The 25,881-nt window shown below is 44.3% G+C and overlaps 2 protein-coding genes and 1 long non-coding RNA gene across 7 annotated transcripts in view; 2 read left to right on the top strand and 1 right to left on the bottom strand.

The window, feature by feature from the left end:
* Nucleotides 1-25,881, top strand: part of Entrep2 (endosomal transmembrane epsin interactor 2) — a 411,852-nt gene that overhangs the window by 293,847 nt on the left and 92,124 nt on the right. For all 4 annotated transcript variants that reach the window (NM_001427632.1, XM_087589068.1, XM_087589082.1 and 1 more), the window contains one exon: nt 20,729-20,839. In NM_001427632.1, the coding sequence (NP_001414561.1) occupies nt 20,729-20,839 (111 nt within the window). The remainder of the gene's footprint in view (nt 1-20,728; nt 20,840-25,881) is intronic.
* LOC148007701 (uncharacterized) lies at nt 1,056-3,662 on the bottom strand. Of its 2 annotated transcripts, none has more exons than XR_015646868.1 (2): nt 3,246-3,662; nt 1,056-2,399 (listed from the first exon to the last, which is right to left on the bottom strand). It is a non-coding gene; the product is annotated as an uncharacterized LOC148007701 (long non-coding RNA). The 2 variants fall into 2 exon arrangements; XR_015646869.1 differs by having other exon boundaries at nt 3,513-3,662.
* Nsmce3 (NSE3 component of SMC5/6 complex) lies at nt 3,763-5,084 on the top strand. The gene is given in 1 exon segment (NM_001173527.1): nt 3,763-5,084. A coding segment is annotated over 1 exon segment (837 nt). The 5' UTR covers nt 3,763-3,844; the 3' UTR covers nt 4,682-5,084.

Raw genomic sequence — 25,881 nt, 5'->3', positions numbered from 1 at the left:
CATCGGATTTACTGAAAATTTGAACCTCATAACGGGCAGAGCACTGTGTCACTGCGGTGTGAGGCTTCACCAAGGAGATGATCTTCATTTGTCTTCTAAACAACAACAGAAAAATCAACCGTTTTATTTTTCAGAGCATAGAGCCTTAATGGCACGGTGATGTCTATATATTTTTCTTTCTGACCTTTTCCTGATTTTTAGATGATGTGCACATGCTCCAACGAAATGAACATCTTTCTAGTGCTAGGTAGCAGAACATGCCGCCCGGAATATGCCACTTTGGCATAAGGATTACTTGGAGCTAAAGCACTTGAAAAACAGCAGATGTGAGAAGGGCAGCCTTAGCTCCTCACTTCCTTTGACATCAGGAGATTAAAAACTCCCAAGTGCAAGGTGCCCGCCCAAAGCCAGAGAAAAGAAACATTACTGGGTCCTAGCCAAGAGGTCTCAGAGCAGCCTCTTCTGATAAGTACTCTCCTTTAGCCTTCCCACATAATTTAGTTACATTTCCACAATTACCTCTCTCTGTTCAAGTCCAAAAGCATCTAGGTCTTGCTGCTTCTTTGAAACTTTGTTTTGTTATTTAAAAAAAAAAACTGTGTCCCATATCACGTGGACTAAAGGTGAGTGCATTTGTCTAATTAGTCTGTTTCATGGGCTGTGGGTATGGCTTAGTGGTAGAATATTTGCCTTATGTAGATGAGGCACCAGATTTGACGCCCAGGACTGCAAAACCCAAATTAAACTTGAAAACAACCTCACAGGGGAAGCTGGAGAGATGGCTCAGCAGTTAAGAGCACTGACTGCTTGTCCTGAGTTCAATTCCCAGCAACCACAGGGTGGCTCACAACCATCTGTAATGGGGATCTGATGCTCTCTTCTGGTGTATCTCAAGACAGCTCAGTTCAGTGTATTCATATACATAAAATAAAACAAATCTTTGAAAAAAAAAAAAAGGGTTGGGGATTTAGCTCAGTGGTAGAGCACTTGCCTAGCAAGCACAAGATCCCAGGTTGGGTCCTCAGCTCAGAAATAAAGAAAGAAAAAAGAAAAACTGCCTCATGAATTTTAATTTTGCAGCCCAGCCAGGACCCTAAGGAAGTAAGGCTTCATTTCCTTTACACACACACAGCTTTGCATCCTCCTCAGATATTTCTGTTAACATAACCCCCTGAAAAGGAACTGACAGTCACTAAGCACCCTGCCAGACCTGGTGCTCGGTCTTAGCAAACAAATCCCAGTTAGTTCTTGAATTCGGGATTAATGGTTTCAGATTGTTGGTCTGGAAGCTGGAATCTGGAGTGTGAGTAGCTTTTCCAGAATTATAGTCTAGATTTCCTGAGGCCAAAGCTTTTCTTCTTCAAGGTCACCTTGTCTGTGTTCTACCTGTCTGTTTCTCCCGGAATGAAAGTAATAAAACATGCCCCACAGTGTTGTTGTGGGGCTGAAGAAGCAATGTTTACAGTTGCCTTTGTAAAGGCATGAAGTGCTGCCTGTTGCCACCACCAGTGTTATGACTTCACAGTTTCCATTGTCTATTTGAAGTGAAATGTGGGGTTTGGGCAACCTCATTGCAATTTCTAACCTACGTTTGGATAACATCATTCTGTGCCTGTGATTTCTCTTCTGCATCCTGAACAGCATGGAGAAAGGTGTTTTGAGACTTAAAATTGGTATCTCTCTTCATGTGTTTTGAGTCATCTGCTGTCTGTGTGGGGGTGCTGCTAAAAGATGCTGTGGTTTCTGGTCTTGGGCGTTAGCCTTAGCTGCTGGAGTTGCGTGGTGCTCTGTGAAGAAATTAACACAGAAAATACTGAAAACCAACTTGAAGGCTGACACCAGCTCTCATCTTATTTCCCATTTCTCTCTTATCTCTTGGCTGCTGAAATTGTTTGGCCCAAGGCACAACTGACCCTTCTGGAGGGACCTTTTTGCAGATTTTTTAGATTTCAGGAGGTTTCGATAAGCTTAAATACAGACTTCAATTGGCAGAGAACGGAAGCAGATGAATGGAAGAGCGTCATGATGCTGTGCTTTACTTAATTGGTCTTGATCCATCTCATGTTGCTGTGAAATAGTGCACAGAGTGAGTAAACTGGAAATCGCAGAATTGTCTTTCCCTCGTGGGCTCTGAAGCCTGGGAGGACTAAGAGCCAGGTACCACATCTGTTGAGCATCACTGTGTTGTGAGATGGTTAGAGAGTCCAATGGCAAATCGACTTACACTTAACTCATTACAACTCATTACATGGCATGCATTCATTTATTCACTGACTCATGAGGACGCAGCCCTCTCCAGCTGGGGGATTACATTCCCAGCATGTAAGCTTTAAAGGACACTTTCAAATGGTTGCAGCCTCTCTCACTGAGTCCAACCTTTGACGATGTCTTTGTGGACCCTGTGTGGAATAGAAACATAGAAACTTACTGCTCAAAGCTTACTAGATTCCAGAACACTTGACTTGCAACATGGAGTAGGATTTTATATTAGCATTGCAGGTCCCATTATCAGAGTGCATTTTCATATTGAATTATAAACAAAAATTTTATGCTGCTTACATTTAATGAAATTTTAATAAGGCCATGTTTTGGTGTTATTATTCAAATAATGTGATCTGAATTGCTTTCCTCTGAATATATTTGCATTAAGGAGGAAATCAATTTGAGTTCGTTCTTTGAATAGTTTACCTATTTTCTTGGTAGCTTTAAAAACGACTGAGGAAAACTCAGTCCCTTTGTCAGTAAATGGAGAAGAAACCCATTTGCTGAGATCTGCAGCAGTAATAGCATCAGACTGCTGATGGTTTGAGTTAATGAAATGACTCATTTTGTCTATTAGAGTTGCACAATTTAAACCATCTACAAACCACACATATCACAAATTGTAAGGGATGGTAGCTCTTTTCTTTCTTATCGAGATTTTAAAGCTTATATATTAAGAAAGAGAATTAAGAGATTCGCATTATTGCTACTCCCAATCACTGGTAACCTAAATTAAATGGTAATCTCTAGAGAGAGCAAGTGCCTCTGGGGTAAGCATTCCTCTAACATGTTGCTGCTAAAACTGTGGATGTGGGTCCAAGGCAGATTTCGCAAACATGTCTTCCAAAAGGTCAACTCACATTACCAAGCTAAAGCACATTATTGGCAATGCTTATGTGGTTTCTCATGGTCACCTAGCTGAAATTTAATAAAGAGAATGTGAGCTCGAAAATAGCAGGAGAAATCTTGCTTTTGAGAATAACTTCCCTTACAGATTCCCGAGAGATTGCACAGAAATTAACTGGCCAGGTGGGTATGTACTCTGCTAAGGACAGATGCCGAGACGGGGTCCCCCTGGTCCTTCATGTCCGCATTTGGTGCACAAATCAACACTTTTTTTCTTGACTTCACAGGCTTTCTCTTCTCCCTTATTCCGCCCCCCCCAGCCCACCCCCACATTTATCCTTCGTGTTCCATATACAAACTTTGTAGCTTAAAAACTAAACAAAAACTATAAGACGTGTCCGAACAGGTGTGCTGTAGAACACAGTTGCCGAGAAGTTTTGGTTCTTGTTTTCTATTTATACGATCTCATAAACACCATTGGATTCTCATTAAAACTGAAGATCGAGTCCAGTTGTAGCAACCGCCGCCAAGGCTTTCGCATGCGCAGTAGCTGTGAAGCTGCCCCACCCCCGCAGGGTGGTGCCCAGTCGTATCGCTCCGCCTCCCGGACGCAGCGCGCCAGCGACGTGACGTCACGCGCGCGCCGCAACTTCTCCTAGAGCTTTTCAGGCGCGCTTGTAGAAGATTCTGGCGGTTACTGCTCCTTAACCTGGCCTGCTCTCCGCCGACCGGTGACATGCTGCAGAAACCGAGGGGCCGCGGCCGGCCCAGCACTCAGGGTGATCGGGAGCGGGACTGGGGAGGCTCTGGCGAGGAAGCGCCGAGCACGTCCCGCGGCGCGGGCGGCACCTCTCAGGGCTCCCGCGCTTCCCTGTCGGCCCCCACCGTGGGGCCGCGCACACAGAAGCAGCTAGAGCTGAAGGTGGCCGAACTGGTGCAGTTCCTGCTGATTAAGGACCAGAAGAAGATCCCGATCAAGCGCACCGACATCCTGAAGCACGTGGTGGGAGACTACCGGGACGTGTACCCCAATCTTCTGAAGCTGGCCGCCGAGCGCCTGCAGTACGTGTTCGGGTACAAGCTGGTGGAACTGGAGCCCAAGAGCCACACCTACATCCTCATCAACACGCTGGAGCCGGTGGAGGAGGATGCTGAGGTGAGAGGCGATCAGGGTACACCCACCTCGGGCCTGCTTATGATAGTCCTCGGGCTTATCTTCATGAAAGGCAACACCATCACCGAGACTGAAGTCTGGGACTTTCTCCGACGGCTCGGAGTGTATCCCACTAAGAAGCATTTAATTTTTGGCGACCCAAAGAAACTCATTACCGAAGACTTTGTGCGGCAGCGCTATTTGGAGTACCGGAGGATACCCCACACCGATCCTGTGGACTATGAACTACAGTGGGGCCCGCGAACCAACCTGGAAACCAGCAAGATGAAAGTTCTTAAGTTCGTGGCCAAAGTCCATAATCAGGACCCCAAAGACTGGCCGGCACAATACTGCGAGGCTTTGGCAGATGAGGAGAGTAGGGCCAGACCTGCAGCTAGTGGTCCAGCCACATCCTCTTGAACTATTGAGTTGAAGTCTGAGGGACTCTAGAGATCCAGTATAAAAGAACAGGAGAAAGGGAGTTGGAGGAAGTTTAATTCTGCTAGGCGGAAATGCCTTGTAGCTTTAGGATGGGTTGCTGGTTTTTTGTTTTTTTGTTTTTGTTTTGATTTTTGTTACGGTTTGGAGCTTTAAATTTTCATTGCTAAAGACATGGAAGAAAGTTTTCATTTCATTGTCTATTGTTTAAAGTGTTTTCTAGCTTTCTAAACCTAACTGGGAAATTGTAGTATGATGTCAAACATAGTCAAGAAGGAACACTTAGGTAAATTGCTTTGATGTTCTAGACAATAAAGAAACAGGGTAGCTATTATCTTAATGACTAGTTCATGGGAAAAAATAAAAGTCTTTTTAAAATTGAAAATAAAATTGTTTTAGCTTCTTGTCAACACAGCTTTAGAAATACATATTCTGTATGGATATGAGCACTTGTGCTTCCAAGAAATCTTATGATGTGTTTTCTGGCATTTTTATAGTCGTAATTATTTCTCTGTTACACTATGGGTTCCACTTAAGGTTTTTTCTAGTATAACAAATGCTATACTTTTGAGTCAGTTCATTATTTTTATAGTTTCCCTGTTAGAAATTGTGGCTCATAAGGAAATGTCACGATTCCAGACGTTTTTGACATGATACCAGCTAAAGTCAATGGTGTTGCAAAGTGTGTGGAAGTATGTTAGAGCAAGTTGTAAAAATCATTGTTAAGAATTGGGTTTGTAAGACTGTCATAGATTAACCAGGCCTGACTGGGAATCACACTTCCACCATTAAGAATTTAGCTCGTATATCTATAGAATGGGCCACATCCCCTCTAAAGTGTGCCATTCAGGTGAATAGATACTGACTTAATGTAAAGTTCATCAAAGGCCCTGGTATGAAAGCATATAGTCACTTTATATCTTATTTTTTACTCTTGATTTTGAACTACTTTTTGTTCTTTATATCATGCTAGATCACGCCTAGGAGAGCCATTACAAGTTCTGGGGCTAAGAAGTTCCTCCCATTTCTTCTTGTTTGGTGTGTCTGAATAGTTAGAAGAGCTTAGGGTGATGTCTGGTGAGGTCATCCCAGACAGACCAGTGTGAACAGAGCAATCACAGGATCTGGGCACTGGGAGGTGTGGCACAGCATGGGGACATAATGGTTTTGAAGTCATCTAACCTAAGTTTAAAGGTCAGGCTGGTTCTCTTGGTGGTCAGTTTTGAGCTCTCAGTCTCAACTGTAAAATGGGGTGGGGGGGGGGGGAAACCAACAACTTCTTGTTGCTCTAGATGAGTCAGGAAACAAGTTCCCAGATTCCTTGGCATTCTTGATAGTATCTGGCCAAACACTGGACATAGCCATAGTGCTTGAGGAGAGTTACTGCAAGTTCATCAGAGGAGGCAAATGCTTTCATGGGGCAGCTATGAGGGCAGGTGAATAATCAGCCCGGAACCAGAGGAGTCCATGGTAGTTAGTGAGGTATGAAGGAATGAGAGGGGCTAAGGACTGTTGAGTTGTAGTAGTGACCTCGTTTGCTTTCTACTGCCGTGACATACCATGACTACAAGCAGCTTGGACGGGAAGGCTTTATTTCAGTTGTAGTCCATCCCTGAGGGAACCTGGAGTCTGGGAATTAAAGCAGAGGCTGTGAAGGAACACTGCTTACTGGTGTGCCCTGCCTGCCTAAAACAGCTCGGGGCTGCTTGCATTGTCTACAGGGAGCTGGGTCCTCCCACGTCAAACAGCAATCTAGAAAGTATTCCATGGAAGTGTTTTCTTAATTGAGGGCCCCTCTTTCCAGATGACCCCAGTTTATGTCAAGTTGACAAAAACCCAGCATCAGTAGATTTGGAGACTTGGTACTAGTTTACCCTTAAGTCCCTCTTTTTGGTTCCATTTTAGGTTAGTGTCTGAGTTACCCTCTGCCCAGGGGCTCCTGAGCTGAGTAAGCTGTGCTGCTTAGGTTGTCCTCTAGTCACTGTCTCAGAACTGTCAGGTACAGTGATGATATTCCAGTTTTCTGAGAGCCTCCCAGGTCACTGTTACCTCCTTGGAGATACAGTGCTACATTAGAGGCTCGATGAGCTCATACCCTCCTCGACAGATCCCGGGACTGCATATCATACTTTCTACAACTTTACATGTATGTGCATGTTCATGGAGAATATATGTCTTCCTTTTGTGGGCTTTCATGGCTTACATAAGTGGCCTTGTGTTTTTTATCATAGCAGATTGTAACCAGCTATTTTTGAAGTTACAGTAGATGCATGATCTGATTTGATTTCCTGGATTTCATGAAGGGAGAGTACAGTCTCCTAATGTCTCCTCCTCAGGGAAGTATGTGCTACCTCAGGAGTTCAAGCCAGAAGCCAACAGTTGAACACTTAGCCTTTGCAGCCCTGTAGTGGGTGAGCTGTTAATACTTCACTGTGCCATCTGCTCACCTGTTGCAAGTGACATTAAGCATCAGCCTGCCATTTACTCTCCATTCTGACCCTCAGATTTTAAACCCCGGGTGTTTTTGTTGATTTTTCGAGAACTCTTTGTATCTTCCGTGTATCAGTTCACCGCTGAATCCAGGTGCAAATACTGTCTTCGTTTTTGGTTTTGTCATATTTGACTTTAATGTGTCTTAATTATCAGTATTGTAGCCCTGTGTTTTGTACTACACTTTGAAGATTCTACTCTTAATTGTGAAGGTATTTACTTTTGAGAATTTCCTACATAAGTACTATATTTATATCGATACTACCCTCCCCACTTCAACTCTTCCTATGTCCCTCCCGTTTCAGAAGCATAACTGCTGAGAACATTAGACTGACCAACTGGGATTAGGCAATCAAGTAGGGGACTCATTCCTGAGGAAGACTAATTCTCTGAGCAACTGTGTCGAGGCCTTATGAGATTTCCCCCATCTGCACTGGAGTATCAACTGCTGTCGTCATTTTTCAGATCTTGTTTGAAGGATTACACAGGCTCAGCTTCTCTGTCATCCGTAAAGGACAATCTCACAGCAGACATCCTTGGTTCTTTGGTTCTTAGAACTTTCCTGCCACCTCTTCTGTGCTGTTCCTGAGCCTTGGGTGTGGTGGTTGTGTTACAGCTGGGTCGGTAGGGGTTGAGCACCCAGTGCTCACCTGTTCTCTGCATTCTGAGCAGGTGAAGATTTCTGTAATAGTCTCCATCCGCCTCAGAAAGAAGCTGCTTTGACGAGAGGTGAGGGCAGTGCTTGTCCGTGGATTTAAGGCTAAGCGTTTAGAATGCAATTAGGAATTTTAGTGGTTTAGGGAAATAGCAATAGTAGTTTTTCTCTAGGGTTCATAACCTCAACAGCCACAGGTGAGTTTTGTAGTTTTCACAGCATCTTTGAGGACTATGAAAGCTAGTCCTCAGAGATGGCTTCTAGGTCAGATCTAAAGAGCAATGACAATAGACTTGGGAAGTCTCCCAGACTCCCTTAACCAACAACTCAGGTTTCCCATGGCTGGCACTGTGTACCCACAACACAGAAACACGTATATATGTGTATATGGATGGATGGATGGATGGATGGACGGACGGATGTACAGATGGACGGACAGATGGATGGACGGACAGGTGGATGAACAGATGGGTGGACGGACGGACGGACGGATGGATGGATGGATGGATGGATGGATGGATGGATGGAGATGTAGTGTTTCAGTAAATAGTATGTTTCCCTATGACCTTTTCAAACATCCTCAGTGTTGTTTATCCCTTCTCTCTCAGCACCACCTCCATCATCCTTCCCAGTGAATCCCTTCTCCCATTTTCCCCTTTCTAGGAGCTCACTCTTCCCTCCGCCCCGTTGCCCTCTTTATTTTCCTATCATCTGCAGCCACTCCAGTTTATATACTCAAATCTACGGATTCAGAGTTAGCATTTACAAATGGAAACTGCGCAGTGTTTGTCTGGGTCTGGCTAAACTCACTCAGAATAATGCTCTCTCTCTCACTTTGCCTTTCATCTTTTCTTTACATACGTATACTATTCTGTAGGGTTGATACACCGTGTTTTCTTTATCCGTTCATCAGCTGAAGGACATTTGGTTGGTCTCCATTTCCTAGCTATTGTGAAGAGAGCAGTGATCATGGCCGGCGGCTATGGAGCAGGTGTTGAGTGTGTATGTGGTCAGGCGGTAAGTCCACTTTGAGTTTTTTGAGTATTCTCCATGCGGATTCCTGTCATGGCTGCACCAGTTTGCAAACTCAGTAGCAGTGAGTGAGGGCCTCTTTGCCCACACCCTCCTCTGCATTTCCTGTTTTATCTTGTTTTATCCATCTTAGTCATTCTGACTGGTCTCTAGTGAAACCTCAAAGTAGTTTTAATTTAAGTATGAAAGATATTTGTGGCCATTTTTGAGTCTTTTTTTTTTTGAGAATTCTTTAATGCTAGCTCACTTTTAAGAAATAGTTTGGTTTCGACTCTTAGCCTTTTGAGTTCTTTGTAGATTCTGGGTACTCTGATTTTGACACATAAATCTAGGCCATTGGTCATTACTTTGTATTAGGTTAGTCCTTAGCCTAGGTTGACTTCTGTGTTTTCTTGATAAACTTGAATTATGCATCTTTGGCAGGACTATCATGGAAACAGTGCTGTATTGTGTTTTCTGGAGCCTATTGGGTGATGTCAAATTTCACTTTATTCTGTTAGGTTGTAACTCTGGCCAGTGAGCTGCTACAAGCATCTGATGTCCTCTGCCATTGCTGTGAACTTTTCATTTCCTTCTTTATAACTTGTATAAAGATACTTTTGAAATTCCCTAGGTATTATATTTCTCAACAAAATCTCAATGTGGATCTAATGAGATGGTTCAGTGGCATTTGCCACCACAGCCTGAGAACCTTTGTTGGATCCCTGGGGCCCACACTGCAGAAAGAAAAAATTGACTCCTGAAAGCTGTTCTCTGACCTCAACACACATGCTCTAGTATATGAATGCCTCCCTCCAAATAACTGGTACTTTTTTCAATAAAAATTTCTTTAAAAATATTTTTAATTGAACTAAATTATCACTTTTCCTCCAAAATTTTAAATTTCTTTGGATTTACCTATTTATATCTGTATTCGCCCTTGAGTTATGTCACGTAGACACAACCACAAATTCTTCCTGATTTGGCCAACAGGGGCCTTTTGAACTGAATTTTGTGTGTTAAATATCCCCCCTTTATTCTTGCACTACATTTATTTTTCTTTAAAGTACAAAAAGATTAGCCTTATTTGAACTTTACCTGCTCTAACCCTGGTGGAAGTGGCTGTTTCTCCTAGGAGTTCTGATGCCTTTTGAGGAGAGTTTGGAAGCAAGGTTGCTAGGTTCGCTCATACTTCGCTGAAGTACTTCCTCCCGCACTCTAGGTGGCAGAGTCGAGCGTTCTCAACCCTGAGGTTACAGCTACAGTGCCGTTTGTACCTCAACACCACTGTGCTCCTTCTAGTTCTTCCCTTCCCTCCTGTGTAGGTAGATGTCTTTCCCAACAGAAAGCCATATCCTCAGTCCCTAACCTTACAGCATAGTGAGGCTTCTAGTACCTCTTTGTGGGCTTTTGGCTTCCCCTCAGATGTGCATTCTTCTCTTTTTCTGTGTGTGTGTGTGTGTGTGTGTGTGTGTGTGTGTGTGTGTGTGTGTGTGTGTGTGTCTGTCTGTCTGTCTGTCTGTTATATAATGTAAAAGTACTTGCAAAGACAAGACAACCTCAGGTGTCATTTCTCTGGCATTATCTGCTTTAGAGACAGGTCTCTTCACCCACCTAGACCTTGCTGGTTAGGCCAGACTGGCTGGCCAGCGAGTCCTGAGGAGCCCCTTGTCTGCATCCACTTACCAGAGAGATCATGAGCGTACACCACACTTGGGAAATTTCACATGGGTGCTGGAGATGAAGCTCTGGGCCTCATGCTTCTATTGAGAGCACCCTGTTGACTGAGAATCGCCTCGTTCTCCCTTCCCCTTTGAATGGCCAATACAGTGAATTGTTCAAGACACAGAAGATATTCCAATCTCAAAAAATGTACTTTTGCTGGTTGTATGAGAATTAGTTAACTATTGTATATTTTGACCGTTTAGAAAGACCTCACCTGTGTAAGATTCTATAGGCCCAATATTTGTTAGTGCATTACAATATATAGTGTTTTGAGAATTCCATATATCTATACAGTATATTTGGATTATATTCACCCACACCCTTTCCCCCTAATTCTGTCAAGATCCACTCGCAACCCACTCCCAACTGTGTGCCCTTTGAAAATACTTTTAACACACTGGGTTCAGTCTGTGCTGCCCATACACGGTTGCGTGTGGTGTCATTCAGTGGAGTGTGGTTTACCTAGCAGAAGTCACATTCTTAGAGCAGGCTGACTTTGTCTCCCCTAGCAGCTTTCAGCTATTAAAACAGCTCATCAGCCAGGGGCAGGGGCCGATGAACCCCTCTTCGTTCCATGCTAAAATGTTGACTGGCTGGATTGTGGGCAGGTCTTGTGCAGTCAACCATGGTTACCGAGCTTGTGAGTCCAGTGGTCCTCTTGTGTTTAGAAGACACTGTTGGCTCCAGTCCACCTCAAGTTCTAGTTCTTACCATCTTTCTGTGATGCCCCTGAAGCCCTCAAGAAAGGTAATGTGATATGGATGTCTCATCTGGGGCTCAGCATCTGACAGTCATGAGTTTCTGTATTTGCCACCATCTACCACACAAAGAAAGTATCTGTTGAAATTTAGAAACAGCACTGATCTATAGGGTGAGAAATGGAAACTTAGAGAACACTTGGATACTGTGCCCATTTAGCAGAATGATAGCAATAGGTTCATACCTAGGCCCGTGAGCACCCCATCATGGGTATTCTGACCAGATGTACAGTGCCACACAAGTGTTCCCTCCAGTGCACCGGGCTTTAATCGAATCAGACGGCAGTTGGTCACATATATAACATTTGTGGCACTATTGCACCGAGGGGCAATCATTGGGTCGTTAGCGTAGCTCACGGGGCACCGCTGAGTAAGGCTTGATGATGCCTGCAAGATCACGCAGTCTGCATGACACCTTCCAGTACTATACAACTAGCCAGCTCAGAGGAAGCGTCCTGACCAGTGTCAGTTTGATTTATCTGTGTTCTGTGACTGAAGTGCACAGTGTCTGCACCTACAGGGTCTTACTATCAAGTCTAGAACAACGGCAGCGGCCTATTCAGGCTGTCCTTGAACTCACTGCTCTCTTTTTCAGCACCACATGTTCTAGGTTTACTGGTATGTAGCACTGTACCAAGGGGGTGAGGGATGGGGGTCGAGGTGGTGGTGGTGGTGGTGGTGGTGGTGGTGGTGGTGGTGTTGGTGGAGGAGGAGGAATCCGACTATGTCTTTAATTCTTTTATTTGGAAAATTCATACATGGAAAAGTGGAAAGCCAATGTAACCATTTTACTGCATGGGTAAATTTGTTCTACCTGTGTCTCTTCATGGTCTCCTTATAGCCTGCCGCCTATATATATATATATATATATATTCTACATGTGTCTCTGAGGGCTATGGATTCTCACAGTGAGACAAACGAGGTTCATATTGGCTGGGATGCTGGGATGCCTCCCCTTTTCAGTGCGTTTGTGTTCTTTATCACACCGACTCTCTTGCTCTTCTGAGACCAAGCCACCTCGGCTGCGGTATCGACCCACAGCCATTTGCCTTCTGTTCATTTCTAGCTTTGCTCCGTTCTGACCAGAGTCTGTACTTCATGCAATTACAATCTTTCCCTATCTGTGGGGGATTTTCTGTGTGCCTCCCTAGTTGTTTGTGTACAGTTTTCTTTGCCTGACTTTGGTTTCATGATAATGACAGCCTTGTATGACAAGTTAAGAAGTGTTCCCTCTCCTGGAAATTTGGGAAAAGTAGGGTTGTTATTAACTCTTTATGTGCTTAGGAGAATTCGCTAGGAATGAAGGGTAGGGCTGAACTTTATACTCTTTGATTTCTGTTTAATCTCCTGTGACTGTATCAGCAGGCTCTCCTTCTTCCCATCCAAAGGTTTACTTGGATATGGATGTGTATGTATGTATGTAAGTATACATGTATACACACACACACACACACACACATATGCATGCTGTGTGTGTTCATGGTGTATGTGTGAGTACACGTTTGTATGTGTGTATGTGGTGTGTATGTATGTGTTAGTACATGTTCCCGTGTATAAGTGTGTGTGCTTCTGTGTGTGTCTGAGTGTGTGCATGTGCACACACATGTATGTGTATATGTGAATGTGTGCTGTAGCTTCCACACATGTGGGAGCAGAGGACAGCTTTTCGGAAGTTGCCTCCCTGCTCCCCTTTTACTTCTGCATTTGCTCTGCACAGAGGAGCCTCAGGTGTGTAGTCTGACTCCTATCTCTCCACAGGAGTGCCGGGATTATGGGCCTGAGTTTTGACTTGAGTTCAGTGGCACAAACCGAGGTTTTCAGAGCTACATGGCCGAGGATGTTACTGGCTGAACCATCTCGCTGCCCTTCAAATTCTTCTTGAGTCATTGTGCCCAAGCTAGAGCCAAACACCAGTTAGGGTAGTGAGGGCACACTTTAATTGGCACTGTGTTACTGTTGAGGGGTCGGGAACTCGTGTAGGGGAGACTTGGGCATTTTGAAGGCAGAGTCAGGAAGAGTGAGTGTGTGTCAGGGAGGGGGCTGACTTCAGGATCAGAACTTTAAAATGTGCAGAGATGTGTAAGAGTTCCACCTCTGTCTGTTCAGAAAGCTGGGCTGCTGCTAATATCCCAGTGTCTTGGAGGCGGCAAGGCTCCATCTTCTGGCTGAACAAACAGCAGTCTGTGGAAACCTTGCATTTTCTCAGTGGTCATGCCAAGGAGAATTCCTTCCATCTCAGACCTGTATCCAGAGCTACCAGACTGCCGTGCCCCATTCATGTCTCACGTGCCATGGAGATGCCTTACTGAGTAGAGGACACAGAGGAGCCCCTGCAGAATTGGTCGGGAAGAAAATCTCTATGTCTCAAACCTTGACAATTTCACATTCATATTTAGCTTGCGAGTGAATAAATTATCATGTGAACACATTTGTCCTGATATTAAAAAGTCCTTAAATTTCTGTGGTGTCAGTAATAACATCTCCATTTTCATTTTTGGCTTCGTGTATCCTCCTCCCCCCTCCCCCCCTCTCTCTTCCTTCAGCTGAAGGCTTGCCATTTTCGGTAATATTTTTCAAGACCCAACTTTGCTTCTGTTTGCCCAAATCTAATATTTTTCTGTGACGTGGGCTTCACTTTCATCTAACCTGCTCTGTATTATTTCCTTGATCCTGAGGGTTTGGTTAATCTTTTTCTCTTACTTTTTAATCCTTTACTTTGAGATGTCAGAGTCTTGCCATGGGTCTTCTTTCTTTTGGGACATAGACAGATATTTACTGCCTGAAACCTCTGTGGACACAGCTTCTCCTGGATTCTACATGCTTTGCTGTGGGTTTCACTTTCTTTTACTGTAAAGATTTCTTCTTCTTTTTCCTATTTTGTAGTGAGTCCCTCTTTGACCCAGTGGTTGTTTAGGGGTGCGTGGCTAACTGGCATGTTCTATTTTGACTGCTGGCCTTACTTCCTGTTAGTGAGGTTTCCCTGTGAATGACAGGGACCCAATCATTCAGTGTATTGAGAACCACCTGCCTTCTGCAGGCAGATCCTAGATCTCATCCTTCTTTATTTGGTGATGTCATGTGTCCCCGAGGTTGGAATGTGTCCCTGAGGTTGGGATGTCCCCCATCTCTATCAGTTCTCATTGCCTATGATATTTCTGGGTCCTTATTTTTTTTATTGATATTCCATGTAGGCATTTTCATCATTAAAAATAAATTTTGAAAGTTCCAGCCTTGTCTTGGGTTGATTCACAGTTTGGAGGACTTGGTTGTTTTGGTGTATATGTTTGGAGTTGGCCCATTTTCATGAACTAGCTTTTTTTTTCCTGTTACATTACTGCACATTTTATGGTCCTTGTAACACTTTTTCACACTTGATCTATTTTGAAGACATTGGTGTAGCCTCACTAACTCTCTAATGGACAAGCATGTTTTCTTGTGCTGCCCTTTTAAACATTTTTTTAAAAATGTTTGTGTCTTTGTACCTAAAGTTAGTCTGTATTTGCAACATACCTACAGTTTAGATCTCTTTTTTTAAAGACACATACTATACCATCGCTGACTGCAAATCAAATATTCAAACTATCATGGCTTAAGTGATTACTTCTATTATCTTATTTGCTTTATATAGACTTTTTTTATATTTCAGTTCTTTTCAATGATTATTTCATTTTGGTTGGATAAACTTTCCTAGCGTGTTATTTTATTTCCTATTATATCTGTTCACTATTTATCTTAAATCCCCTGTTGTTTATTTTGTTTGATCATTTCTTCGTGTTTATTTGTTTGTACCTATGGGTTCTTTAGCTGCCACCTGTCTGCACCACTTGTGTCATGCTTGCATTGCCTATAGAGGCCAGAAGAGTACGTTAGATCCCTTGAAGTTGAAGTTACCGACTTCATTTGGAGACATCATTTGGTGCTTGGACACCAAATTGAGGTCCTCCCAGTGCTCTTAATGGCTGAGGCCTCTCTCCAGACCCTCTGCATATCTTTTAATCGTTTTTCAGTGTTAAGCTTGAAAATTATAGTTACCCTTTAAGTTGATCATTTTTCCATTGCTATAACAAGGCACCCGACACCAGATACTTCGTTCACAATTTTGAAGGCAGAAAAGTCCAAGATGAGGTGCCCTCTGGGTTCAGCTTCTGCTAAAACCCTGATGATGAACAGTGTCCTGAGGGCACATGCAAGGAGGAGGCATCCCCTGGAAGGGCAGGAAGCAGACGGCAGAGGGCCAGGCTTCTCTTTTAGCGATCCACTTTCAAAGAAACGAGCTGGGTTTCCCGAGGAACTTTGTAGATCCCTCCCAAGGTCTGTGTTCACAAAGCCCCAAACATTGCCCACCTAGCTCTGCCTCTTAAACACCAATCACTTCCTAGTACTGACTCTGAGAGCCAAGCTTCAAGTCATCAAGCTTTGGGGCACAACTCACTTCCAAACCTTAGCAGCACCCTAAGCCTCTGGTCGTCTGGTCCCGGCTTAATATCAGCAGGGCCTGTTACCTTTATTCTTGACTCCCCTCCCTTGTTATTACATCTTTTAATACTGTGTGACCGTGGGCTTGTTTAACACATTTTTACACCATCTAAGATAGCAAGAGAATAGACCAAACGTGTATGTCTCCTTTTAACATAGTACATTAGGCTTTGAAAACCAGGGCTCTCACATAGTCTCTAGCAGGTTGTCATTTCAGGGTAAAGAGTTTCTGAGATTTCTTGTCAGCCATACCTTCCTGCTTTGAGCATCAGCTCTTACTTACTTGGAAGTTTCTTGCTTTTTTGCCTTCAATTTTAAAGGCTAGTTTTGCATGACAGGTTTTCTGTTTTTTGGTGTCTTCGTTTTCCTTTTATAACTATAAGTGTAGTTTACCACTCCCTGTCACCTGCATGGTGTCTGAAGGACGGTCAGCTACTAATCTTACCTCCTTAGTTTGCAAGCTTACGGCTGCACCCTTGGCCTTTGCTAGCTTGGTGATTTGTCTGTGTTCGGGCGTTGTTCTCTGAGTCTCTCCTGCCTGGAGCTCCTGGGGCCTCTGGAATATGCAAATGTGTGTCTTCAGCAGATACCAGGAGATTTTAGTCATGAGACTTCAGGTCTCGTTTGCTGTATCTTCCCCTGACCTGCCATCGGTAGTCTGCACCTATGGCTAGTACTCTCTGTAGGTTCCTTAGCTTCTCTTCTTCCTCATTTACAGCTCGTCTCTGGTGTACTCTCTTGTGTCTTCGTTCAACTCATCTTCCTGATGTCCTTCAGTTCTGTGTCCTGGGTTTCCTGAAGCACGTTCAGAACAGTGAGGATTAGGACATTCAGAATAGTGAGGATTAGGAAGTTTTCAGCTAAAACCCCATGTCTGAGCTGTCTCTAGAGCTTTCTGTGGCGACTTCTCCTGTGAATGTCCACAATTTGCTGTTTCTTCCTATGCTTTGTAATTTCTCGTTGAACGCTGGGACCCTGAATCAGTGTTCAGTACCAGTTAGCTCGCTCGCTCTACCCAGGTAGAAAGTAAGGGTGGGAAGGAAGAAGCCTTTCAAGTATTGGGGTTTGGCAGTATCTGAATCCTGAGGCTTTTGAGGACAGCCACCGCAGCAGTAGCAGCAGCAGCAGCAGCAGTAACAGCAGCAGTAGTAGCAGCAGTAGCAGCAGCAGCAGCAGTAGCAGCAGCAGTAGCAGCAGCAGCAGCAGTAGCAGTAGCAGCAGCAGTAGCAGCAGCAGTAACAGCAGCAGTAACAGCAGCAGTAGCAGCAGCAGCAGCAGCAGTAGCAGCAGCAGTAGCAGCAGCAGCAGCAGTAGCAGCTAGTGCTAATGTCACGTGGAGGCCTCAGGTAGTAGGACTCTTCTCTCTTGTTAGAACCATTGTGTGGCTCCAGGAAGATGGGATTTCTCTGCCCTTGCTAGTGACAGTTTCTGGGCAGGTCCTAGGTATTCCTCAGCCCTTAGGATCTCACAGCCCTTGACAGAGATCAGTGCTACAGCTCCTGACCCTGGGTGGTCTGATATCCTTGCTGCAAGTCATCACAGCTTTCTGCGACTTTTCTGTCACCAAGGCCTCCTACATCTTATCTTCTCTCTCTGTGGCCTTCCGTCCTTCAGCCTCAGCCTCCTACTCTCTTTCTACACTGTCATCTCTCTTGTCCCTGTGATGGCTGCTTTCTGGGACTGTTCAGCTGCCTCCTGTGGCTGTGGCCGCCATCACAGTTGCTAGCATTCGGGAGAGGTCTACGCCGCTCTTAGCTGCTGTCACTGTCCAGCAGCTGTGCATCCTTTGCAGCTGTGGATGCAACCAGGCTTTGTGGTGCTTCTGAAGTTTGGCCTGCTAATGGCTCTGCCCTCCTCTTCTTCTGCTATGAAGTAGGTAGCTAGTCTGCTGCTTCTGCAGCAGAGTGGGCAAACTGCTCATCTCTGCCTCTTCTATAGAAGCCAAACAACTGGCCACTGGCTAATCCTGCAGCTCAGTGTTCTGGTGCCCACCATCGTGGCCCGTGCTGTGCCGGTGCTGGGCAGATGCCTCTGCCCTCACCACCACTCTACTGCTTCTGGTGTTTCTACCTTCATTGTTTCTTCCTGTGTGTAACCGACACAGCACATCCTACTGAAAGTAGGCAACAAGAGAAGCTTTTACTGGGCCTAGTGTTGCAACAGCAGGGGAGGCAGCAGGAAGGTGTCCCCAGTTACTCATCCTGATAGGACCACAGAGCAAAAGTCTTTGCCTTAATCACAGCAAATTTCTCAGGTCAATAAAGACTGGCACTTGCACCAATCGTAACACTGTTTCTTATGTCACTCACAATAGTCCTATTAGGCCATGGGAGGAGTGTTCCTCCTCTGGCCTGGGGATAAATGGCTACCTAGAGTTCAGCAAGACTTATGATAGCAAAAGACTGTGTCTAAGTTGTTTGAAATAGTCCCGGCTGGGGCTGCATCTTCAGGAGACAAGAGTAAGCAGCTGTGAGGTCCGTGTAGCTTCTTCAGTGTCCCTGGAGTGTTCGAAATGGTCAGTGTTAGCAGAAGATTGGGTTGTCTGGCTGTTTGACTGAAAGCCCTTTTGCCTATGGAAGCCAGAGAAGCAAGGGGCAGTCCAACAGCTGCTAAGTGGTAAGTGGAGTCTACAGTTCTTTTCTTATTTACAGGAAATGAACATCAGAATGATCACTTACAGTATAAACCTAACTTAAGATTGACACTAAGTCTTAACAGTGTTTATGGCCTGCTCAGTGTCCCAGGGAAGGGTTAATCCCCTCATCTGTGCCAGTTACTCTGGAAACCAGAAGTGTCATGAATTGTTAGAAACAATAACTGAACAGCAAAAAAGGAGCCCGAATCACACAGAAGAGGACATATGGGTTTACAATGCCATGTTTCTGACTGTTCTTGGTAGAATGGTTTCCAAAGAGGCAATGAGATCTCCATCTTAAACGGTCTCTATGGTGTGTTTTGGTGGTTGTTAGGAAGTTTGAGGCTGCATACGGTGCTGTGAAATAAATCACAATTATATCGAAGCCAGAGGGTTCTGACATGGTTGAAAGGAGATACAGAGGTTAGGATAAAAGCTTCCTATTTGGTTCAGAAATGTCGGTGAAACTCGAGGCATGTCTGGCAATGGAAAAGTTGAAAATAATGACTGTCTAAAGAGCAAAGAACATCTTGCACACAAAAATTGTGTCATATAAATCTTGTTCTCAGTGAAAGGTGCCTCCACTATTTCAGTTCTGAGTCAGGAAGTATGTATCATGGGTCCTGGGGGCCCCAAAGAACCAGAAAACAAGCAAGAAGTTGAAGTCCATAAACCATAAGAGCCCAGGTGTCAACTTGAGTGTGCAAGGGTTCAGATGATTGAAACATATTCATTGAACTTAAGTCCATGGTTCCTGATGATACACTACACATGTGCACAAACACACACACACACACACACACACACACACACACACACACACACACACAACCAAAGGGAAGTTATTAGTTATTTCTCAGGAAGCAGCTTTGAACATCATGATAAACATAAGTTAAAGAGGATAAAACTCACGATTTCAAGAGGGAACCAATACATATTCCAGGCACTTGTAGTAGAAATTCAAACACTGTCTGCATGGACAGATTACCTTCTGTAATCCTGAAATACACTTAGAAGTGGATGGAAAAGTTACTTGTAGCCATGGGTGACAGTTAGTTCCATTCCACCAGACAAAATGTCTCTACATTTGCATTGCCAGGAGTCATTTCCACTAATGTCCATTTTCCGTAGCTCAGAATGGTCTGAAATGCTCTAATGACCATGAAGGGCAAAGGAGCCCAGAAGGCTGTGATAGGAGCCACTGATTAGTATTTTTTCACCTGTGATAAAAAGTCTTTATCAGTCTTCCTGACACTCTCCCTGCTTTTGATCACATTAGCCTTAGATCACTCTTGGTCACAATAGGGTATTTTGTAAGACCCTCAGCCTGGTTATCCACTCTACGGGGCTGATGGAATGGGTTCTTCAGAAAGTTTTAAGGGGAAAACCGGGGAAGGTAGAAACCCATTGATTTAAGATTTACTAGCATTTGGGAGGCAGGGGGTGGAGGATTGTGAGTTCGAGGCTGGACTTGGGTAAGTAGTAAAGCCCTGTGTGGAACCCTGTGTGGAGAGAAGAGAGAAGGGAAGAGGAGGGAAGAGTCATAGCTGTTATACTATGTAGACCTTCACTATATCCTGTGGGACCTGACGCAGAGTGTGAAAACCAGAGGCAAGTGAGGCAGGATAAGCAATTCTAGAACTCGATACTAACAACTATAGAGTTTTAGCACGCATGACAACAGTAATTCAGTAATATTTCCAAGAATGGCTCACAACTCTCCAGAAATACACACTGAATCATTTAGGGATGGAATTATATAATTCCACTTATGGCAGAATATTCCCCACGGGCCAGGTAGTAAAGAACAGCTGGCCCTGCATTAGCTGATCCCTGAGGATAAGTGACGAGTGCCAGGGGCCTCTCTCTTTTTATTTTCTCTTCTGCACATGTGCAAAATTTCCCACACTAAAAACTAAACAAAATCAATTTAACGTCCTTCTAATCAATATACCCTTTTCCCTCGGTTTTGCTTAATAAGTTCTGGCGTGTTCCTATTGTGTGTCTGGAACGTATAGTATTTTCAGGCTTAGCTTCTAAAATTAAGACTGTAGGTTCCAAAGACATCCATGGTAACTTGCTGTGGCTTTTCAGTGTTTTTGCTTTTGCTATTTAGGGTAATGCGAAGCTGACATCTTGAGAAACAATCACGTTTTCCCTTAAAACATAAATATTGTTCGTGTAATTACTTCATTAAGCCAAAGCGTCTGCAAAGCCAAGCCATTTTCCCTCCTCGGCTCGCCACGTGGGTAATCAATTTGTGTTTGGTTGGCTTCCAGATCACCTTCTTCATGCTGCTCTCTGCAGTGTGTGTGATGCTCAACTTGGCCGGCTCTATCCTCTCCTGCCAGAATGCCCAGCTTGTCAGCTCCCTCGAAGGCTGCCAGTTGGTGAGTAGCAGAAAGGCTTTCTGTAAAAAAGCGTTCTGTAAAGGTCAGAGGCTCGGATGCTGCGGGGAGACATTGGAGGGCTAATTGTTCTGTGTCCTTCAAGACTCAGAGAGAGTTGTATCCAGCCATTAGCTGTGTAGTTGCTAAGGGATTTCAGTCACACTGGTTCATGTCTCATTCCTATAAATTCTCCTGATTAAAACTTACTCGTGTAAATTATTCCTCCCCTCCCCCTTCCCTCTGAGGCATGATCTCACCTATGTAACCATGGTTGGCCTGGGACTCATTATGTAGAGCTGGATGGCCTCAAACTTTTGACAGTGTTCCCACATCTGCCTCCCAAGTGGTGGGATTACAGACATGCACTCCCTATAATTAGCTTCAGCTCCCCACCCCCGCCCGTGTGGTGTGTGTGTGTGTGTGTGTGTGTGTGTGTGTGTGTGTGTGTGTGTTTGTGTACGTGCCTGTGTATGTACTGGTGTATGTGAATATGTATATGTGTGCCTTTATGTATATATGTGTGTATGAATATATATGCATCACAATTAAGGTTAGCATTGCTGTGATGAAACACGGCCAAAGCAACTTGGGGAGCAAAGAGACGATTTGGCTTACGTATCCTGAATCTTAATGCACTGAAGGAAGCCAAAGCAGGAACTCAAACCAGAAGGAACCTGGAAGCGGGAGCTGGTGCAGAGGCCATGGAGGGATGCTGCTTACTGGCTTGTTACATAGTCTGCTTAGCCTGCTTTCTTATAGCACTTAGGCTCATCAGCCCAGGGATAGAGCAACCCACCATGGGCTTGGCCCTTCCCCAGCAATCACTAATTAAGAAAGTGCCCTACAGGCTTACCTATACCCAGTCTTATGGAAGCATTTTCTCAATTGAGGATTCCTCTACTCAGATGACTATAGCTGTGTCACATTGACATAAAAATGGCCAGCACAGTGAGTGTGTGTGTGTGTGTGTGTGTGGTGTGTGTGTGTGTGTCCCCGAGCATGCCTGAGTGCGTGTTTGCACCTTTATGTATATATATATGGGTATGTGCTTGCTATCTGTAAGCACACACACACTGGTTCAAAAGACCTTTGCTCTAGGAAAACCGGAGGCAGTGTGGTGTACCTTAAAGAGGATCAGTAAGTGATTTGCTAAACAGAATTATCACCTCAAGGTAAGTCAGTTCATAATTGTACAATTTCCTCTCTAGAACAGAATGAAACTAGTGACATCATGTATGGGCTGAGTTAGACTCCCAGAAGGGCCATGACTCCCAGGGGCAGGGAAACCGGCTTTGCTTATTCATCTTTAAGACAGCACTGGGCTTCCCTTTGGAGCCGCGTGAGTCCCCAGCAGCTGGCCTGTTTGCTCTGCCTGTCAGTGATCAGTCTGGGAAGGCAGGAGGGAAGCATGCTGAGTATTTCTTTGACAGGGATCTGCTGCCTTCCCTTGTGCCTATATTGCTTGTCTCAACACCGAGGAAGCTTCTGAATTACAAAAACTAAATGTTGGGTCTTAGTCTTAACTCTTCTAGAGATCACGGACTAGGTTTCCTTCATTGTGATGTTGGCAGCACCATCCTCTTGAGGTGCTTGTGTCCTAAGAAGCCATATAGCCTGGACTCCATCTTTATCAACAATGGAGACTGGCCATCTTCTCTCTATAACTTGGCACTCTCTTCGACCCTAAGTACTTCATGCAGTGGACAGAGTATAATCTAGCCATTTATAGGGTGTCAGGAGATTTTATTTGTGATTCTTATTTTCTTGTGGGAAACCAAGTGACTGGGGTAAGGTGAAGTGGCAGTGCCTGACCACGAGATAGAAGAGAGAGGTCTCACAGTGTCGGGCCCCCCAAGCCACCTTGTCAATCTCAGACCCACCCTGTTTCAGAGCATGCAGTGCTGTAAGAAAGAACAGGAAAGTCAGATCCAGTTTCCTGGTGCCTTCTTCCTCTGGGGAAGGAAAGAGAAGGGCAGTCATATCACACAGAGGGCTGCACTGACACCATCTCCCACAGGTCTCTGACGAGATGATGCTGTGGGTACACCACCATCTGTCTCACTCAGAGGGGACACAGTGTCTCTCTGCTCAGGCACACACAAGCCAGTCCTCCTATGCTTAGGGGCTGTGTATGTGGCACTGAGGGAAAGCTCTGGTTTTGGAGCCATGGCCTTCTGCTAATATGGTCTGACTTTACACAGTTCTCTTCTCCCCCCAGCTTTCCTTCCCTTTCCTATTGTGTGTGACATCTACCTGCCCCCTGGGTACTAAATAGACTATTAAATGAGGTAGAACTCTGCAAAAATATGGAAATAGAATCGTTTTTCTGCTACAAAATTGAAAGAACAAAGCTCACTCCCAATCTTATCATCCAGCGCGCAGTGTCTTCCCAGCCTTCTCGGTGCACACTGCATGTGCATATGTGCACAGCTATGTCCACATGCAGTGTAGAGTCACGTGCACTCTACTCTCTGTGCTCCTTGGCGATTGGCTTTGTGACTGGCCGGAGATACTATTTCACAGTTTAGAATACTTTTCTACAACTGACTGAATCCAGTTGCAACAGGTGAACTCGCTAACACAAAACCTGAAGCTGTGATGATCAATGTCGTCAACTTCACAAGGTTTAGAATCTCCTTCGAGACAAATTTAGGGCGTATCCATGAGTGGGGTTTCCGGATCGGGTTAATTGAGAATTGAGGACCGATCCTTAATGTGAGTGGAACCATCCTATGGTCTGGAGATCCAGACTGCATTAAAAAGAGAGACTGGGCTAAGCTTCAGAGTTTACCTGTTTCTGCTTTCTGGTTGCTAAGTAACCAGCAGTCTCTGGCTTCTGCCACCATGCTTTCCCTCCCATAAGGGATTGTAACCTCAGACTGGGAGCCAAAACAAAGCCTTCCTTTTTTAACTTGCTTCTTGTCGTGTATTTTGTTGCAATGATAAGGGAAAGTGGTGGAGACAAGATATGTGTAGTACATGATCAATCAACATGCAAGTAGTGTCTACCCTTCCAGTGCACTTACATGTATGAACACGTGTACTACACATGGACAGTTAGACCCATTTATCTACATTGGGCTTCTGATTCTGCCCCAATTTTGTTTCTGTCCATTCATTACTTTATCTTTTATCTTCTAATTTTTTTTTTGAGTAGGGTGTCATTTGGTAGCCCTGGCTAGCCTGAAACTCATTGGGTAGGTCAGACTGGCCTCAAAACCACAGAGGCCTGCCTGCTGTCACCCTCCAAGGGCTGAGGTTAAAGTACACCCCATGTCCAGCAAATTATCTTCTTGACTTTTATAATTGGTTGGAAATCCCTGCCCCCAATACCTATCACAAACATCCAGCCTACTTCTTAAAAACATTCTTGCCTGCTCTTAAATATTTACTCTCCAAGATGAACTTTGACATGTTTTAGGGGGCCAGGACTCAAAAGAAAAGGTATGAGATTTTAATTGGAGTCATATAATGTTTTAACATAGCCTTGAGAGTTGATGTTAGACAGTTTTTGGTCTTCCCACCCAAGGACACAGTGTATGTTTTGTTTTATCTACATTTTCTCAGCTAATTAATTGTGGTTTTTAGTTCTCTTTAGAATAGCTGACGCATTACCATGCGGACATGTAGTGTTAGTGTCTCTTCTCTATGTACAATTTAAAATCATCTAGTTTTCTGTGCATAAAAAAAGATATGTAAGTGAAAGTAATTTTTTTCTTAATCTAAACATCTCAAACACACCCTGTCTTCCAGAAGTAGCAACTAACAGTTTCTTCTTACCTTTCTAGCTATTGTTTCATGCACGGTGTGTGTGTGTGTGTGTGTGTGTGTGTGTGTGTGTGTGTGTGTGTGTGTGTGGTGTATGTGGTGTGTGTGTGTGTGTTTATTGCATGTATGGTAGTTTACACACAGGCACATTCCTTTTTGCAGACATTTGTGTACCCTACTGTCATTTCCACATGAATTCTTGGGAAGAATTTTGCTGTTAACTAGAGGCCGGTGGGGAATTCTGCTGGGAGGATGTGTGGTGTTTTAGTTGCTATGCCTTCATGAAGGAGTCTAGCCTTTTGATCAAAGGAAGATGGCAGGGAATGTAACCCTCCTGGCACACTCAACCAGTGCAAAGTAGGGTATCTGCTGCAGGGAGCTGACCTCGGTGCTGAAGGCATGGCTGTGTGCGAGACCAGAAATTGTCAACAAGCCTAGAGAAGATAAGGGAAGAGGAGTCTCAGGGAGTGCACATGCATGCACTTCGGTTTGATAAAGTTAGTTCGGCTTGGGGGAAAAACTGTAGTCTCATCACTGTGAGGCTTACACAGAAGAATCACAACTTGCCTTGGACTCCATACTGAGATTTTATTTTAGAAAAACCAAGAGGAGAGCTCTTGCCTAGTAAGCTCAAAGCCTTGGGTTGAATTCTACAACAGATGCATCCATCCGCACGCGCCTGTGTGCACGCGTGCGCGCGCGCGCGCGCGCACACACACACACACACACACACACACACACAAATAAGATTTATCAATTTATTCCTTAGTTTGCATTCCATGTAACACTTTTGCCAACACTGTTCTACTGTGGCCGGCTGCCCACACCCATGCAAATTCTTGTTTTGAGTATTATCCAAAATGTCCTGAAAGAATCTGGCAGGAAAAGTGGGATATCATGATATAATTTTCATTGCCTTAATGAAATAATTTCATTATCATTTATATTTTTAGTTAGTTGCCAGTGTTGTTTATTTCTCTATTCTGCTGTCATTTTTACCGTTACCATGTACTTACTGTGTTAAGAAGCGTACACTCTGAGGTCTGGTATTTACATGTGGACATTTGCCAGTGTTCTTTCCTGGGGGAAATTGAGTACGATGGCACTCAATTCTTGGCATCTGCATCCACGTCTGACCCCCCAGATCCTAGAAAACCTTTGCAACTTTACGTTTATGACGTTTTTTCACGTCTCTAAATCTTAGAGACCTTTTTACTTAATTATTGGTAAATTTTGTGCATCTTGGGTTTTTAAATATTTATTAACTTTGTGCA

Source organism: Rattus norvegicus, chromosome 1 (assembly GCF_021556685.1).
Source record: "Rattus norvegicus strain SHRSP/BbbUtx chromosome 1, alternate assembly SHRSP_T2T, whole genome shotgun sequence".
Taxonomy (NCBI): domain Eukaryota; kingdom Metazoa; phylum Chordata; class Mammalia; order Rodentia; family Muridae; genus Rattus; species Rattus norvegicus.
Note: the sequence above shows the minus strand (reverse complement) of the source record. Positions and strands in the feature narration are given on the sequence as shown.